At 42.9% G+C, this 19,535-nt stretch overlaps 1 protein-coding gene across 1 annotated transcript; it reads left to right on the forward strand.

The window, feature by feature from the left end:
- The first annotated feature begins 1,465 nt into the window (after positions 1–1,465).
- Positions 1,466–11,197, forward strand: ppp4r2b (protein phosphatase 4, regulatory subunit 2b). Its single transcript, XM_056606022.1, has 9 exons — positions 1,466–1,610; positions 2,381–2,462; positions 3,249–3,419; positions 4,714–4,807; positions 5,006–5,043; positions 5,144–5,218; positions 5,509–5,649; positions 7,857–8,173; positions 8,845–11,197. Exons 1-9 carry the CDS (start codon positions 1,574–1,576, stop codon positions 9,237–9,239), a joined length of 1,350 nt encoding a protein of 449 aa, XP_056461997.1. The 5' UTR covers positions 1,466–1,573; the 3' UTR covers positions 9,240–11,197.
- The last annotated feature ends 8,338 nt before the right edge of the window (positions 11,198–19,535 follow it).

Here is a 19,535-nt window from a genome sequence, read left to right on the forward strand (position 1 = left end):
AATAGTACTATGACCTTGCACCCGTTTGTCAGAACACAGGGGATTGCCAGGAATGATAGCATTACATCATGATGTTTTTAAAGTTCAATAGTTCAAATGTACAAATAGCCTATTATGGAACTCAAACATGTTAGTTATTATATAGTATTTCATGGTTGTTAATCTTCAGATTTTGTCATTCATTCGATTTTTCCTTACTGTTGCCTTGAAAAATGTAACTTGTGTGCGCACACTCTACCTTCTCGAGTAAAAACATTAAAGGAGAGAGGGTGTTGTCAATACTTCATGAGTGTGATCGGTGGCATGAGGAACATGTGATAAGATTAGTATGGGAGAGGGCACAGGAGAAGAAGGAGTAGGGTACTGTGGGGGGGGGGGGGAGTCTTTGAAACGTGTAGAGATGAGAGATACTGAGTGTAGGTACAGACATAGAAGCGAATACAGAATTTAAAACTCATTCAGAGATGTGAGCAGTGAATTTTAAATGAGGTGGTTTGGATGTGGGATGCCTTTGCTGTGGGTTGCTGGGCTGAGGCATAGATTCAGGTCAAACAAGGGCATCATGAGGTAGTGGGCAGCTTGCGGCTTGTCTTGGAGCTGGACGCTAAGGTTGCACGTGAGCACAAGCCGTTATCTGGGTCTCTGATGATGGAGGACAGCAGCCCGTCAAGCCTTCCACAAAGCTGTACTACCAAGCAGGCGGTGACCGAGATATGAGTGATTGCTAGTTTTGTGAGATAAGCTGTCTCTACATCCTAGGCTAGTGACAGCAGAGGCAGATGCCTACTGAAAGCATATTATGTTAAAGAGTCCCATAGTGAGAAAAATATATTATTTGTACTACTTTGCCGTGTTCGCATGCTGTCCAGTGAGTACAGACACTTCTGCATGCCAATTTACCACAACAAAGGCAAACATTTATTGTTTTGTTGCCAACTACACTGAAACTAAAGCAAAACATGCGGCAATATTTTTATTAAGGATTTTACCTTGGTTTGCTTCTCTGCATTTAGATGCAATTGGAGGTTATTTATACGCAAATGCGTTTATGACTCTGATTTATTGTCAGTTGGCCCAACCAACTTTACTTTGGTGGAGGCCCCGGGCACGACAGTTGAACAAGTTCGTGCCCTCTTGCGGCAGGAAGGACCTTTTAATTAATCCAGTCAATGGATTCACAGTTACTTATTTCATGGCGAAATTAAAGCCCGTTTTACATTTAAAGATCAAAGTGGTTCTCAGTGAACTTCTGAATGGACTTATTAATTAATTAATAGAGGGGGCGAGAGAGAGATCAAATAGTTCGACCGTAGATAACCATGAACGTATCCAAACACCATTACAAAATGACAATACCTTAGTTAAATGAGATACTTTTATATAACATAGCGTGTATTAAAAGAGCCCGTATCTGTGTTTACCATAAGGTGGGAGAACTGTGTGAGTGCACAGGCAGTGACCTCACTAGCGCCATATTAAAATGCTCCTTCCTCTTCCACTCGGAGCAGCCAGCAGCTAACCGCTAGCCGCCAGTGTGCCGTCTGCATCCAGAACATTGTCAGGGGGCGACGACATGATGGACATTGACTCACTTCAGGAAGCGCTGAAAGGTCATTAGAAACAACATCGGTAGATGTTGTGTCCGGTGACTCGTATTTTGGGGTTTGCTATGATGGATAAACCTATAGGGGAAAAACTACGAATGTTTTAGCTTGCAGGCTAGTGGTGTTAGCTAGCCGAGCTGCTTGGCTAGTGGCTACACAGTGTCAGGCTAATGCTAAGGCTAATTCACGAGCCCTTTTACGGAAACAACCCAGTGATATTAGCCTCCTAGGCTATGTAGCTAACGCTTTTTGGTGAAAAGAAAAATCGTCTTTCCCTGTGAATATCATCATTACTGTCGTGAATTGAACGACCTCGACCGCTTAAGAAATGTGACATTAGTACTCTTCGGTTGACGAGTGGCAGACCCTGACTGTTGTCGTCTATTTTACACTTTATTGGGCATTACTGCTGGCCGGCTAAACCAGTTGATTTAGCTATCTTCCTAGCCAGCTAAAACAATCAGAATACTGACCTTTAGTTAGTTGTACTACTAACCGAAATCTAGCAGTTACTACAACAGCCTGTAATGTGTCACCGGTACTATTAAACCATCAATGTAATTAGGACTGCCTGGTTATTTAGCAATCCTGCATAATACCCTGCCATTCATGTTATAATAGCTGTTTGAGTGACTCCTTAAAACCACCTACATTTCGCCTTAAACGGTTATAGAAGCATTTCATATGAACAATTTAAAACATGTACTTGTATATCGAGTGCAATTGGCTCTTTGTTTTCTAACATTTTGGCTTATGTATTTATTTGCACTCTGCAGACTTCGATAAGAAAGGAAAGCAAGAGAGCTTTCCTCTTCTGGAGCAGTTTCTTTGCCATATCGCCAAGACCGGAGAGACCCTGTAAGTATTTACATTTCCACAACTGTGTCTTGTAACATTTGATACTTGCATTAGGATTTTTATGAGCAAAGAAAAATTAAGTGACCACAGTCCTACTAACATCATTGACAAGACTACCTGTTGATGACCACAAACTTAAAATGACAAGGTCAGTGTTTATATTGAGCAATGTATGTATTTCTTAATGTGTAACATTTGTTGTTCAATTATAATAAAACAGGTTTCCTTTTTATAGAAACTATTCCGAAATGTTTGCTGGTATACATAGAAACATGGTTTTGCCTCAATTGTTTTGGTTTGTATAGCGTAGTAAGTAAAACATGGTTTTAGACAAGCACTCTACATATGAAAATTAGAATGTGCTATGTTAACGCTTGCCGTTTGCTGGTTTGTTATGCACTTCCTGAAGGCAGTGTTTAATGCACAAATAGTGGTTCAATTGTCTATCCTACATGGCTGACGACATTTTTACACGCAGTGTTTACCGGCTCACTAGAGGTTGTGGGGGCATCTTCTAGACTAAAATTCCTCATTGTGACCACTCTGTAAAATAATATACAAAGGGGGCATCATGTAACATGTTTCAGTTTGAAATCTTCACTAAATCACTTTTCAAAATGTGCTATAAATTGTTTGTCTGGCTATGTCAGACAAACAAGATCATCCAATCAACATTTGATACTAGATGTGGGGGTAGCATTCTAAGAGCAACTTTTACCAAAAACTCTATGCAAACATTAGAATGGGGGTCTTCAAGTCCCCTTTGTCTATACCATTCTCCTCCAGGGTTCAATGGCCTCAGTTCAAGAACTACTTCCTGTTCAAGTTGGAGAAGGTCATGGAGGACTTCAGGGTCTCGGTACCCGAACAGAGAGGCCCTGCCAACCCCAACGTGGAGTCCATCCCATTTGAGGATATGAAGGAGAGGATACTGAAGATAGTGAAGGCATATAATGGGTAGGTACAAAGCCGCTCGCGACCATTTCTGCATGGTAATTGTACACTAAACTGAGACATGTATTTAGGAGTTGGCAGTCGTCTGTGCCAGTTTGTGCATGCGTAATATTAAGTGATGGTAGGGCAGCTGGTTGTTTAAAGTGTCTATCAGTGATTGGTTTTGGGTGCTTTTTTAATTAAATGCTTATTTAAAACAGTGTTTCCCCCAGAAAGTGTCTTCTCTGTTTTAATTCCATTCAAAAAGCTTTATGACACGACCACTGTTCCTAATGCGTTATATATCTTTATTTTTTCTTTCCCTAAGAGAGATTTCTACTTTGTTAATGCATTATATATATATATATATATTTTTTTTCTTTTTATAAATATATATATTTTTATACATTGGTAGTCAAGGCGGGGCCCTATTGTTAAAGCTTAACCATACAGTGCTGGGGGAAACACTGTAAAAGTACTACAGGCAAGATGTTCTACTTAATATTATCAACTTGTTTATAGCATAGTTTCTTTGAAGATTACTGAATTTTACTTGCCTTAGTTCCTGGGTAGTTCAGATTGGGAGAGAATAAATTCTATTCAGTTCAGCAATGGCTTTAAAAGAAAAACACTTGCAAGACACTTTAATGCTAGTTGTTTATTTACGTGACCGTGGGTTGGAACCAAGTGCTATGTCTGCTGTACATTTTGAGTCTTGCACCTCCTACCAGATCTGTGTTGTGAAATGTGATTGGTTATTTAATTGGCTTTTATGTCTCTGCCGGAGTCTCAAGGTTTTGACCTCCTTCACTTGGTATACTTATCGTTTCCAAACGTCATACGAAGCCTTATGATTGAACCTCTTTTAAAGAAATGGCGCCACTCGTTCCTCTTTAATGTTCAATCTAGACCAGACCAACCATCATAACCAACTTTTACTGCTCTTTATCTGCCAAACACTCAAAGTAGAGGTTAAAGAAGCCAGAGACTTGAGAAAGTGTTGAAACTCTTTAAGTGGAGGAGAAGGGGAATAGTCTCGAACCTTGAACACACAGAATTATTTATATGCTATAGGCTAGCTTAATATACAACCTTAATTCTAAGCAGTATGATGGAAAATCTGAAGTTCCCTCTTCAAATAAATTTCCCTAAAGCCACACGTTTTTGTTATCTGTATTCCAACTAAAGATCCATTGTTGATTTTCATTCTCAAATATAAAAAAATGGATGTCACCCACTACTTTTAGCGTCGCATATTTGAGCAAACAATGGAGGGTTTTCTTCATGTCTGTATGGCTTGCTTGTTGTCTGCTTCCAGAATCCCATTCACCATCCAGCGCTTGTGTGAACTTCTCACAGAGCCCAAGAGGAACTACACAGGAACAGATAAGTTCCTCCGAGGTATAGAGAAGGTGTGTGTCCTCTTCAGCCTTTTTCTTATTCAAATATTTGTTATCCTGTCTTGGTTATTCTGTCATCTTATAATTGTACATCTGAAATGTATCTGTGCTAAACATTCGATTTGTATTAGTGTTTTTTCAAACAAATAGCGCTATATAATTGCCTTCTTGATCTTATCTGAAACCTTGTCCGCTCATGTTTGTGTGCAGAATGTAATGGTGGTTAGCTGTGTCCATCCGACCTCAGAGTAAGTGGTGTTTAAAATCCCTTCTGGTGAATTTGAGGACATGATAATGGACTTGTTGGTAGCCAATCATGGAGGTAATTTAACAAGCAAACTGTTGCAGGAAAAATGGCTGCAGTGGAATCAGTAGAATGAATGGAGTGATGCTTCCTGGGAACACGTCGGCCTTCTCAGAGAGGTAATCTTGATGACAAGATCTGTACCTTAATTGAGAGATGACTTTTTTTTTTGTATGTTGGTTAGTTTGGTACCCCAGAACACACTGCTCCAACAATCAGTGATGTATTAAAAAAATTGGGTGCCATAATTGCTTCATCCAGAACTCAACAATAGTTAATATCCTCAATGATATACATTTTCATGGGTTTTCTCTGATAAAGACTTGTTGTTTTATTTTTTATGTGCCTCTATTAGACTGTTATGCAATTCTATTGAACTATTTGTGTTTTCTACTGTTGCATTTGTCAGGAAAGTGAACGGACCAGGGACTCCGCGACCACTGAACCGACCGAAGATGTCGCTGGCCAGCTCACTAGCAGCCAACGGTCTGCCAGACAGCACAGACAACAAGGACTCGGAACCAGACCAGGAGGACGACAAAGAGTCCAGGTAATGACAACACTGGTAGCCTTTAATTTAGTTTGGCTGGAAGTCACTCAAATATTGTCTACAGTGGCCTCTATATCCGGTTTGATTTGTTTAAATAATGCACAGGATGCTAATATTTTTTAAACTCACGATGTTGACAGCATTTGAGTCGCCTTGAGCTATGATCTTTCATCCTGCTAATCCTTCAAATACTTGGCTAGATAAGGTTGAAATTTAAATAAGTGAATAAGTGAATTTCGTTATTTACCCGAATCTTGCTGTGACTTTGCTATGGTAACATTGTTTCAATCGGCCATACCTTCATGTCTTAAGCATACCTACTGTTAATGACTTTGGAATAGTGAAATTCTACATTTCTGTGGAATTATTTTCCCCCAAATCCCTTGTGGATTATTTTAAGACAATTCATTCTTTATACAGCACTTTACTGGAGACACTTGATTACAATAATGTATGGAAGCATATATGTAGCAAAATTCAAATGGCAATGCAATTTGCAATTTGCAATTCAATAAGTAATTACGTTATGCAATTGACAATGCATTATGCAATTTCATAATGTAATTTGTAAATACGTTATTCAAAGTGTATTTTAAAATGCAAAGTGACAATGCAATCCTCAATTAAATTGGCAAAAGTTATAACAATAAAAATACAATAACATTTTGTCAAATTCTTTGAGTTCCTTTATTCAAATTGAAAAGCTATAGCGTCCCCGTGATTGCAATCCACTTCGCCACGCTCCGTGTGTTGCGATATTCAAATGACATTTCAATCCGCAAAACGGAATCCAAAACGGAATCCAAAGAGGAATCCAAAGAGGAATCCAAAAAGTCAATATGCAAAGTGGCAAACGTATCAGCCACCAGCGGGAACTACGTCACTTTCTATTGTGTCAGACTGTTTTATGTGTGGGGGGAGGGAGTTCCAGAGCCTGGGTGCTGAACAGCTGAATGACCGGGCACCCATTCGTAATGAGTCGTGATGTGGGGATACATAGTAGTCCAGCAGAGGTTGAGCGGAGGGAGCGGGAGGGAGTGTATTCTTGGAGGAGGTCCCAGAGGTAACTGGGGGCTAGGTTGTGGAGAGCGTTGTAGGTGAGGAGTGGGTGGAGACGGTGGGTCTCCCGACCCTATGTTTCGCACCCAGTGCCTGTAGCACTTTGGAAATCTTTGTGTTTACCACACTGGCGTCAAAACGTACCCGTGAGGATAAGTCGTCTATCCTATCTCCCAGAACACGCACTCTATCTACTGCATCTGTGTCTTCAACACGATTGTTCTCCACATCATCGGCCAAACTTCGGAGCGTATCAATAATCACCATTGGTGACCATGGACCTGACACATACGAACTAGAAGTGAACAAGGAAATTACGAGCAAGTGACGTAGTTCCCGCCCAGACGCTGATTGGCTGATACGTTTGCCACTTTGCATATTGACTCTTTGGATTCCTCTTTGGATTCCGTTTTGCGGATTGAAATGTCATTTGAATATCGCAACACACGGAGCGTGGCGAAGTGGATTGCAATCACGGGGACGCTATAGCTTTTCAATTTGTATGAAGGAACTCAAAGAATTTGACAAAATGTTATTCTATTTGTATTGTTAGAACTTTTGCAAATTTAAATGAGGATTGCATTGTCACTTTGCATTTTAAAATACACTTTGAATAACGTATTTACAAATTACATTATAAAATTGCATAATGCATTGTCAAATGCATAATGGAATTCCAAATTGCATTGCCATTTGAATTTTGCTACATATATGCTTCCATAATAATGAGCCTCTGGCTCTTGATTATCAAGTAAAATCAAGTTGAAGATTTGTTATTTTTGAAATGGGTCCCAGATGTGCCGTAACCGTTAATGATTATCTTGGAATTGTCTTCCCCAAAGAAACGGGCCGGCTCTGTGGTTTCAAATGAATTTCATATCATCCTAGCAACTCATTTCCAACATAAGTGCACTGCCTTGAATCTAAACTGAAAGTCAAGTCCAACGTGGCCTCCTGTCTGTTAGGGCTGTGCCTCCTTCTCTTTTCAAATAATTGTCTCATTGTCTTATCGCTGCTTAACCACTCGGCAGATGGTTATACCCGGTGACACGTTGTTTATTATGATGATCAATCAGAAACACCCCTCTGTATGCCTGTAGTCATTTGTACCTTCTGGCTCAAACTCTTTTTTGGAATATGTTTTCTAGTGAGGTGTCGGAGTCGGGCAGCCTGGGCAGCTCAGTGAAGAACAAGCACCAGGACGAAGACGACGACGAGGAGGACATGGAGTCAGAGCAGCACGAGGTGAAGAGGCTAAAGTTCAACAACAAGGAGGAGGAGTATGACGACGACGAAGACGAGGACGAGGAGGACGACGAGCAGGAGTCGGACACGCTGAGAGAGCTGCACACATCGGGATGCTCCTCGAAGGAGGCCGAGGCCATGGTGCAGGAGAAGGATGAAGAGGAGGAGGAGGAGGAGGACAACGTGGCCTCCAGCAGTGCGGGCTCCATCGAAGAACAAGGTATGGTGGTTCTATTGAGTTTGACCCATTCTGAGGTAGATGGCACGCCAACAGCTACCTTTTTAAGTAGATGTTATTTACTTTGGTACAAATGATTAAGTGGCTGAATGTTGCTAGATATAAAAGAAGACCTGATTAACACACCAAAGCGTTTATGTTATTTTTAGGGCTACGTTGCTGATGTAACTATTTTTAGCAACCGGTTTTTCATTAGCTTGGAGGCGAGTAAATGTTCAGTAGTTAGGACTAGCAGTGTTTCCTGAAGATGGATGAGTTAAAAGTTATGGAAACTAGGGTATGTAGTCCGCCCTGTCAAACCATATGTTTATTGTAACGAAATCTTAAAAACTATTTCTTACACAATACAGCTTATCGCTCAAATGTTACCTGAAATGAATGGATTAGAAAGTGTTTTCTATCCTGATGAAAGAAACTCCAACTATTGTCCGACCACAATTTGGTCAAACAAGTGCATAACGACCAACCAACTGACCTTGACCGCTCTAGTTAATGATGTACACTGATAAGATCACCTAGTGAGGCCGGGGTTTAGTTAGTAGCCTGGGACTCGTGAAACAAAGTCCCCTTTGGGTCACCAGCATCTTCCCCGGTGTGCAAGTCTGAGTTATGACCCCACAGTGGTCCAACCCCTGAACCCGTCTGTCCTCCAGAGCCCAGCAGCAGCACGCAGGCGGAGATGCCCGCCGACCCGGGCCACGAGGAGCAGGCGGAGAGGGAGGTGCCGTGTGGCTCCCAGGAGGAAGGCAGCAGCGACATGGACCAGACGGAGCAGCAGGCCCCGGCCGGCACCCCGGAGGAGGGGCCCGACACCAGCAGGGACAGCGACGACGGCGCCAGCGACCCGGTCAGCAGCAGCAGCAGCAGCACCACCACCACCAGCAGCAGTAGCAGTAGTAGCAGTGTGGTCGAGGAGAGCAGCGCCGAGGTCCGAGAGGAGGGAGCCCCCGCTCCCTCCAGCAGTACACCGGAGACCCCTACAGAGGGCGCCGCAGAGGGCGCCAGCTTGAACACTGGGACCAGTGACGAGCCCATGGACCAGGACTAGACTAGACTCCTGAACCCGAGACCATTCACAAAAAACATCCACCCTGAGTCCATGAGTCCAGCGTGGGATGAGGGACAGTTTGTCTGCTAATTGAGACAAACGTTGTGTCTTGCTTTTGTGGGCGTGCCCTCCAAAATGCAGCCTGGCATTAATGTGGGCATACAAATACAATTTTGGTTTTGAATTTTTTTTCCTTCTTATTTTAATTTTATTTTTTTACCGGAAAGGTTTTTCTTTTTTTCTATACATATATATATATATAATTATTCTTACTGCTTCTGTTCATTTAAAAATTTCCTGAAGGTCATTTGTCTCTGAGCTGTGCGTTCTGACAACCTTGACTCCCTTGGATAGCTATCTTCTTGTTGTCGTCGTTTCAACACTGGGCAGTTCGGATACCGTGTTATTCTGCTACTTTTATCCTTTTCTCCCCCCCCACCCACCATCTTTAAGCGGTCCTGCTGTTTTTGGACCGAAAGAAATGGAAGAGGTCAGTTTTTGAAGACTTCGACTTGGTTAGCGGGCCACAGGACGGGAACAGACCCCACTCCAGCCATCACTGCAGTTTGAGCTTACAGGAAAGATTTACTAGCACCATCAACTGTTCCTGACTGAAGCACACGGCACCACCACGGGCTTCCCTCAAGTGCCATCATCACTTGAGGATGCATTTTTTTATGAATATATATATATATATTTCCGGAAGACGCATTTCCCTACCTCCCACATCGTGTCCTTTTTACACATAACTACCCCTATGTTTGTCAATGATCCGTAATCCAACCCCCACTGAAGAATGCTACTGAAATGCCCTTGGCAGGCCTCTGTTGTAAGGTATATACATTTTTGAATGCAAAGATCCCCCCCCCCAACCCTATAATTATAATTTATCGGATCATTTCTTTTTTTGTAGTGTTTTATTTTTATTATTGTCTTTGTCTGCCCGTTCTAATGTCCAAAGCCAGCTGTACGTACAAAGAGGACTTTCTGCTTACTTTGTATTTGTGATGTCCCCATGTTATTCTCACACACGGATATCCAGAGCAGTCACTGGTTACAGTTCCACGCCTGTTTCTGCAGCTGTACCTTTTTGATATTTAGAATTTTAAATTTCTGTAAAGTAGATTTTTGTAGATTGTAATACGGTATGTGTTCACTGCCTTTGTGAAACCATATATAATAGTATAATTTCTGTGTATACTCTGAATGCTCCTGATTTCAATGTGGTATTCAGAAACAGCAATAAATGTTAACATTTTTAATACTTTTCGTCATGCTTGCCCATAATGTGACGCTCTTTTACATACAGCACTCGGGGTCAGAAGCTGGGTCCTGGAACGCTGAATCACTGTTCTTCTCTCATGCTGGGGTAACCTTTTGAAAGGTGTGATTATTCATTTCACCTGACTGACTGCATAAGCTCAGTGACGCGATCGTCTTGCTGGTAACGGCAGGTTAATTCGTAAATGGATGCAACAAGCATTATTCCTGTCACAGTTAAATGCCCGTCCAATTCCATCAACTGTTTTTGGACAGTCTTGCATAGTGCTCTAGTGTTTTGTGAGAAAACTAGCCCCGTTGGTAAAATATGCAATGAACACTGCAAACACGGTTAACGGGGCTTGATTTCTACTGGGCCTGCCCATGCCAAGAATGTATGCCCTGCTCTGGTATTGGGATGCTTTGTCGTCAACCAAGTGTGTGTTTGTGTGTTCGTTTAGACTGGAACCTCTCGGTTAATTTTAGATTTCCAAGGGGCGTTATCAACATGCGCAGAATGGGATGGGGGCCAGACGCATATGCCAGAGCAAATAAAACATGTGTTGGCAGATTTGCCTGGTTCCTAGGCTAATGAAATACACAAGCAAAAAACGTTGCCAAATCGTAACCTATTCAAAAATAGAAAAAAACGAAATGTCACCCTACATCAGTTGATCCCTTCTAGCTATTTATAAGACTATATTTGACTTTTAAGGCAAATAGTCAATCGACAAATAGTAATAGCTAAAAGAGTCCATGACCTTCTCAGACTGCTCCTTCTCGGCACCCATAACCTAAAAGGTGAATCATTAATTCGGCTTAAAATATCAGCCGACAGGCGGTGTCTCTCGACTGCTGAAATTTGCTCACATGATCTGTAGGGAAACAACGGGGGATTCAGACCGTTCCACGCTGGGGGGGACCGCAGGAGGCCTCGTTTGAACACTTTGAAGTTCCATCTCTGGGGAAATAAGATGGTGGGTCACTTGGGGGATTTAAAACCATATGCGGCTCCTCTGCATCAAATGACTGATTTATTTCAGCGCGTTCATATTCATATTTTAGCACTGGGTGTGAGGGCTGGACTTCCATTTTACTTCTTTTTGGAAAAACCCACTTGTGACGGTTGGATTTTTACTGAGCTTGTAATGACTATTTGCCCTCACACCTGTTAGTGAAACTGGCTCTTTAAATATATAATGAGGAGTCCTGTACATAAAGTGCATTGATAAGATTACTTGTAGCGCACACACACACACAAACGCATACACACAAACGCAAGCAAGATAATTGTGCGGCAAACACAAAATCATAACCTCATAATATCCAATCCTTTTCAGTTTAAGTTATTGTTCACCGAGATGAGAACCAGATTTAAAATGGCTGGGCATTTTTCTTCTATAACACTTGATTTATTGCAATAGTAAATCTAATGATAAATTATAGTGTATTTCCTTTGAGCTGGTATTTCACACAGGCTCAGGCCTTTATGCAAAATATGAACACAGGATGTTGATTGGTTGCCCAGCTGCAGGTCTTGCTCTTGACTGTCTTACACTTTCTTTCATCTCGTTCACACAATGTGCTGATTGGTCATGATCAAGACTCGCCACTACAGAAAAGCTACCTTCTCGGCATGACCGGACATGTTTCTGTCCGGCCATCTTAATGTCATAACAATTAGGTTTCATCTTCTCACTGTTTGTTTGCTGCACACACATGAAAGGATGACCTCTGACCTTTCCACCTCACCTCACCTGCACAATTACCAACAGTTATTGTGCACTGCAGTGATCAATGCCGAATCAGCAGAATCTGTGCTTTGGCCCCAAACTTTAATCTACTACTATACCAAGCCCGGGAGACTGACATAATAGTAAATTCCCCAAAACTCCCTGCAATAATTATATTGCAGGCCATCTGGCTCTGTAATATAGCTGGTAGTCCCCATGCAGTTAAAGCATGAACCTGTAGCACCGTTTTTCCAAAGCATGGCCGGAGGACTCATCAACTCAATTGAAATGAAAATTTCAGGGGGAGCCGTACGGGGCTTCTTGCAGTTCCCCAATCACCATGACAGTTTGAACGTGTGTACCAAGTTAATTAATTTCTAAGCCTATTTGTTAAATGTGAGACTTGGCCCACTCTGTGCTGCCTGTGTAGTTTTATCAAAGTCATGAATGGGCCCCATGCTGGTCCACTGATCCCACGAGTAGGACGTCGTAAAGGAGAAGGAATGAAAGATTGGCGAGGAGTATTGCATGACAAATCAAGCTAATTGGTTTCTCCTTTTTTCTTCTTCAGCCTATTATCATGATGGACTTCAAGAACTAATAGCATTGGAAATTTCGGGAAGAGTGCTCGAGAGAAATCACTCTATGAGTAAAGATAATTGTAAGTTTAACTAACTAGCAAAATTGACATTTTGGGAGAATATCTTTAATGATACGCTAGAAAAGGTTGAGGTTTTTGGTTGGAGTTGTGTTTAGGTGCTGCTTTGGCTTGGTTAGGGCTGGTCAGGGAAGGAATCTTGGGGGGGAAAAACTCACCAAATCACCATGGGAAATTCTACCAGAATTGTCCATCAACTTTAACTAAGGCTGTTACACGACTCAAGTTAAGGCTGTTCAACTGCAGCAAACTTCGAGCACGGGGCAGTTTTCTCTTACCACATTCATAAAGATCGAGACAATGCTAAGAAAAATGTAATCACTTTAGATGAGCTTTTGGCCTTGAAATTGAAATCACAATTGCAGAGCACTCTGCTGGGAACAGCATATCACCAAAGGCATATCTCCAAGTCATCCAATAGAGGGTAGTGTTTAGTCTCCCTGCTATGCGTAATCCCCTGCTGTCAGTGCATGAAGACTGGGATGTAGACCCAGTAGCCAGGCCCTTGGCTTTCTTTGAGTGCCAGCTGTGATCCATGTTTTCAGGATGCCCTCTCTCTTTCGGGACTCTAAAATGACCCCCACACACTTGTGGCCCTGTCAGACTTAGTCCACCACAGTCCCACCAATGAACCCAGTTTGTATGGACCATACTTGTTTTAGATGTAAAACTAACTACAGACCAAGTGATATTTTTTGAGGATTGGTTGATTCTGGTGTGAAACAGATCTTTCACACAAGGATAAGCTTTCAACCACGACCCAAATTGTTGATATGGCACAATTTCCATTGCTGCACAACAAGGAGTTCCAAAGAGAGAACACAACCTTAGTAGTTATTTTCTATATCGGTCAAAATCGATGGACTGTCAGTTTGATTCCCCAAGGTCTCATTAGAATTAGATAGATTATCCAACACCTATTCCTCAATCATTCTGCCATTTCTACAGGCATCATCTACACACTGGGCTTTCGTGAATTGAGCAGTATAAAATGATTAATTGCAGGGGCAGGATAGTGTTTTATGACACCCAGTTTATTCTGGAAAAAGTTCTGGATTTGAATCCCAACGACTAGAGTATGTAAGCAGCCCTGAGCTTAAATCCTGACATAATGACATTTATGTAAATAAATTAACTGTAAGTCCCTTTAGATCAAAGCTTCTGATAAACTATCGACAAATAGCCCAATAAAAGATAAAAAAGTAGTACAATAGTAACTATCGGTTATTCAGCTCCAGAAGGCTGAGGAGGATAGTCCCTATAGTGAAGAACCTTAGGATCTGAGCAGCAGCAGTAGAGGCAGCAGAGAGTGAAGTGCTGCTGTCCTGCAAAAAGCCCACTCAGACCCTCCTCACCCCTCCAACGCCTGGCCGCTACAACCAATGACTGACACCCCTCTATGGTTTGTTCTCTAGGGCACCGACTTCTTTCTCCAAACCGTACAAGGGAGTGTCTGTGTTTGTATGGGTGATTAGGCTGGTTAGGTCTCACACAGTGCTGAAGGTAGGAGGCATCGTGAGAAATACCATGTCGTCCTATGAAATGCAAGAAGGGAGGCGTTTTGGGGGTGATGCACGACGCGGGGACGTGGGGCTGGACAGATGTCCTGCTGTACAGTCCAGGCGTCTTACACGCATCGCTTCTCTCACCTCATCTTGTCGCCTGTCCTGTCAGTTTGGCAGCCTGTCCATTCGTCTGTTATTTCTTCCTGGGAGATAACCATCGTTGATGTGGTCAGAAGCGTGTCCTTGTGTACATGTGTTGGTTCAGCAGCCGGATGAAATATTGTATTGTATTCCTCGAAGCTAGGTGACTCATATTGCTGAGGCAATCCAAACTCCGTGATGCGAGGACAATGAGGACGGACAATGGCTCCATGTTGGCGAGTGGGGTTGTGCTGCTGCCGTGTTTTCTCAGGGGTTGTTGAACGTTTACGGGAGGAGGTATAGTCGTAATGCAAAGATTTTCATGTAAAGGATGTGTTCATGTGTTATGTGAAAGTCATCAGTGTTTTGAGGTTGCACCCTGTGTATAGACCTAAGGCCTCAGCCAGGTTGAGTTCCCTCATAGTTAGATCAGGTTTCGCCCATCGAAACCCACTTAAAAGACATTCCGATTACCTCAGGTTTCTCTTTGTAGTAAGTCCCGTGCAAAGAGGTGTGTAACAGAAAATCTATTGTTCTTACTTATAGGATGATATAGTCCTTCTAAGGAATGCTTAAGTAACAACGTCCTGTGTCCAAGTACCCGCCCTGGACCAATGAGCTTTCACGGAACACTTTGGCAACTCAGGGCTCGATCAGCCTGTGGCCACTCTGTCTAATGACGTTCAGCGGACTTGGTTCAGACTACTCTGAGTGTTTTTAAAGCCATTTTAGGGGCAGCCTAGAACCTGCTCTCAGAAGACCGTTGAGGGGGGGGGGGGGTTATGCCAATAAAGATGCAATTAAAGCAATTGCATGTGGCTGGATACTGGCCCAGCAGGCTCTTTGCTGGGAGCTGGTAGCCATGGTGTAGATATCATCGTATTATTGTATGAAAATCTACCAGGGGACTTTTATTGGATCCCCTTGAAACTAGGCTTTATTTCCTTCTTCCTAAATCTCATAAATGTCAAATGGACAAATGAGAGTGTTTGAAGGAGGGCAGTAAGGTTGCATTGATCTGCCTCTAGTTTGAGAGGACATAAAGGTGATGTGTAGCTGTCGAGAATGAGCCACAGCTCAATGGAGGGGAAATATGAGCTGCATTTCCTTTACAGCACCGATGTAGCAACCTTATCCAAAGGTCTGATAACGGGCCTTCTCGAACTCTAAATCGATACAGGTAGGAAACAAGAGTTCCTTACCTCCACACACAACACACACCCACAGTCTTTCCAGAAATTAGTTTGGTAATTGGCCCACACTCTAAGAACCAATCTATGCCATCGCAGATTTATACTGGAAGTACAGGGGAGACCTGTGAGAATCCACCCCCTTTCTTTGCCATTGTGTGGAATGAGGAAGATGTAGGGGATTATGATCTTCTGTTCGTTTTTAATCTATTCTTCTGGTGGACTTTAGAGGGATGCAATTAAACCCCTGAGAATGACCCATGAACAGACATTCATTGTAGCACATGACATTGCGGCTACTGCGTGCTGATATCTACCAGAGTTTATCCCAGTGATTGCTATGATGGATTTTCTTTCTTCTCATAATCACCGCCATTTGGAAGCGGGGATCAGCAGTTGGTCATGCAGAGTGGTCTCGTTCACAAGTTGAGAATGAAATGAAAACAAATGCAAATGTATACGTGTCATTTAGTGGATGCTTTTATCCCAAGTGTTTTCCAACTGTGAGTGAATACATAGCAATCATGGAGGGACTGAGTTGTACTCGAACACTCTGGGGCTCTTCATTTCATGCTCGATTGAGCTTGACCATAAATGTATGCTTTCGCTGTAACATTGAAATGATAATAATAACTTGCTGATGAAAATCTTACTGATTACGAGTCGTAGTATTCCTTTCTCTCTAATTTGTGTCTTTCCACTCTCTCACACACACACACACACACACACACACACACACACACACACACACACACACACACACACACACACACACACACACACACACACACACACACACACACACACACACACACACACACACAAACACACACAGAGACACAAAGGCACGGGATCACACCTAGACCCACAGAGATACACAAAGACAAAGACACACTCATCGAGACAAACATACCCACACAGAACAGAAGAGATACACAAAGAAAAACAAACACACACAAAAAGGAACACACAATTGTACACAGTAACACAAATGCGCACACACACACACACACACACACACACACACACACACACACACACACACACACACACACACACACACACACACACACACACACACACACATACACATACATGATCACACCTAGACCCACAGAGATACACAAAGATAGAGACACACTCATCGAGACAAACATACACACACACATAAGAGATACACCAAGAAACAAACACACACAAAAACAAACAAAGATACACAGTAACACAAATGCGCACGCACACACACACACACACACACACACACACACACACACACACACACACACACACACACACACACACACACACACACACACACACACACACACACACACACACACTCCCAGCTCCTGTATGCCACAATGCCAGTGTCAAGGAGAGGCTGTTGGCCTCTGAAGCCTCTTCCCCAGGTCTGAATAACCACAGCGGAGGCGTTATGCCGGCTCTGGCCAGGTTCCCTACTCTACAGAGAACAGTCACAGCGTGGGATAAGTCTCATGTCTACTCGATAAAGCCTTCATCCTCAGTGGGTTGGATAAAGGACAACTGAATTCAGCGACGGACCAACCTGCCTACTGTTGTTGATCAAGCCTCATGACAGGAAGCCTAGAAAGCGTGTACCGCCATTGTGCGTCCAATGGAACCACTGAAGCAGTTGATGTTGTGGTTAGCAATGCTACACACTTTTCTTTGACCAGACAAGGGACCGGTGGGACATAAAGCTACAGACAACAGCAGATTTGAAATATTAAAAAAAAATATTTTGAAGAATGGGAAATTATTTAAGATTCCATTTCAAATCTCCAAGATAATTAGACAAAAATTCAAGCCAAATTTAATGCTACTAAATGTTTGGAAAAGGTAAAATCTCTCTAGGATAATGGAAATCAATTTCAAGATAGAGATACAAGCTATCTGTTCAATAGCAGGTTCTTGGCCAGCACTGACCACAGCCTATGGCTGTTCTCTGGGACATGTTGTATCCACTGGAAGCTGTGGAGGTGTTGGAGGAATGAGGCCTCGCACCCCCACCCCTCCTCCCACATCCCGCCCTTTTCTCTCTTCTTTTTTTGTGTGTTTTCGTTTGCCTCTCGCCGCTCGCGAACCAAAGGCTATGGCGTGGAATGTGTGGACGGGATAAACACGCTGGCAGCCAATAAATCCCCAGAGCGGAGGACGGAAGGCCGGGGTGCTCCGTGTGATCCGACCCAGCAGCCCTACCAGCTCTGGGGACCCTGTGGGAAACAGGGGGGGGGGGGGGGGGGGGAGGTACCTGGGGGCTGGGGGGGTGGGTAGGGCGGTAGAGGATGGTCCACCCCCTGAGTTACGGCCCCTGCCAGGGGAACCGAGCAGAAAGAAGCCAGCATGACCTTTGACCCTAATGGGACCGCGCTAAGTTCAAGGGTCAAATACTTAGTCAGAGACATTTTTGTTTGTGGCATTCAGCGAGTCACTGAACCATTGGGTGCAGGGGGAGGGTTAATTTGCTATACTTTATTATAGGCATTATTATAGGAACACCTGACGTTAAAGGGGGTAACTTTATTTAGTTGGACTAGTTTGCCAAGAAATGTCTCTGATACATTCCGGTGTAATACTCAAATTAAAAAATTGAGTATTTAGTTTGAAATAAGATATTTATCATATGGACTTAAAAGCAATTCAAAATGTGATCCCTCCTTTTTATTAGGAAGATAAGATACTGTAAACACTTCCTATCAGTAAAATGTGTTTCTCCCTCTGGGTGCTGAGCTTCGTTGGGATGGGAGGTACCTGGTTACCGACCCAGGATCCAGAATACTATTACTATGTCACAGTGAGTGAAACGAGGATCATTTGGGGGGTCCGTACCTCAGTCCTTCATCACCAGTCACCGATACCTGTGGTGATCCCTTTCACATGCTCTGAGCTAACAGGATGAGCTTGACCTAGCGTTTCCGCATGACCTCACACACACACACACACACACACACACACACACACACACACACACACACACACACACACACACACACACACACACACACACACACACACACACACACACACACATGAATGTAATCATTCATTACACCCATCATTAATGACAGCCATGTCAGCTAATTGAAATCCTGCACTGAAACGAGTCAAGGGGGAAAAGAAAAAGTAAAGTCAAACTGTCAAAGTAAATATTTGTGCTTTTACAAGAACGACGGATTCAGATTTCGCACTATCCCCCCCCTGACTAACCCAACCACCCCCACACAAAAACAACAAGCATTATGTTTGGGAAGAGGACGAGAAATAAACTTTCATCCTAGTTACACCACTACAATATGAAGTGTAATGAAGTACAATTCATCTTACACTTGTCCGTTCTCAATGCCGGGGCTGTCGTCTTGTTTTAAAACGTGTCTGCATTTCAAAGCCTCTCAGAGCAGTGCGAGAAAGCGTGGGACAAGCAAATTCCTGTCATATCTAATCTTCCCAACATATCTTTCATACTCTCTTCTCTCCCTCTCTCACACACACACACACACACACACACACACACACACACACACACACACACACACACACACACACACACACACACACACACACACACACACACACACACACGTCTTTCGTCATTGTAACGCGCGCTCCGCTGCTTCATCTTATGCTTGTGATAAATCAGAATGAGACGTTGATTCTTTTTTATTATTCAATTTATGTATGCATGCGTGTGATACATTAGGTTGGGTTAGCGTGCGCGCCTCTCATCCATCCTGGCTGTCAACACGGATGAGATGTTGGCGGGAAAACTAACATGTCTCGGGATAGAGGTT

This window comes from Gadus chalcogrammus, chromosome 13 (assembly GCF_026213295.1).
Source record: "Gadus chalcogrammus isolate NIFS_2021 chromosome 13, NIFS_Gcha_1.0, whole genome shotgun sequence".
Lineage (NCBI taxonomy): Eukaryota > Metazoa > Chordata > Actinopteri > Gadiformes > Gadidae > Gadus > Gadus chalcogrammus.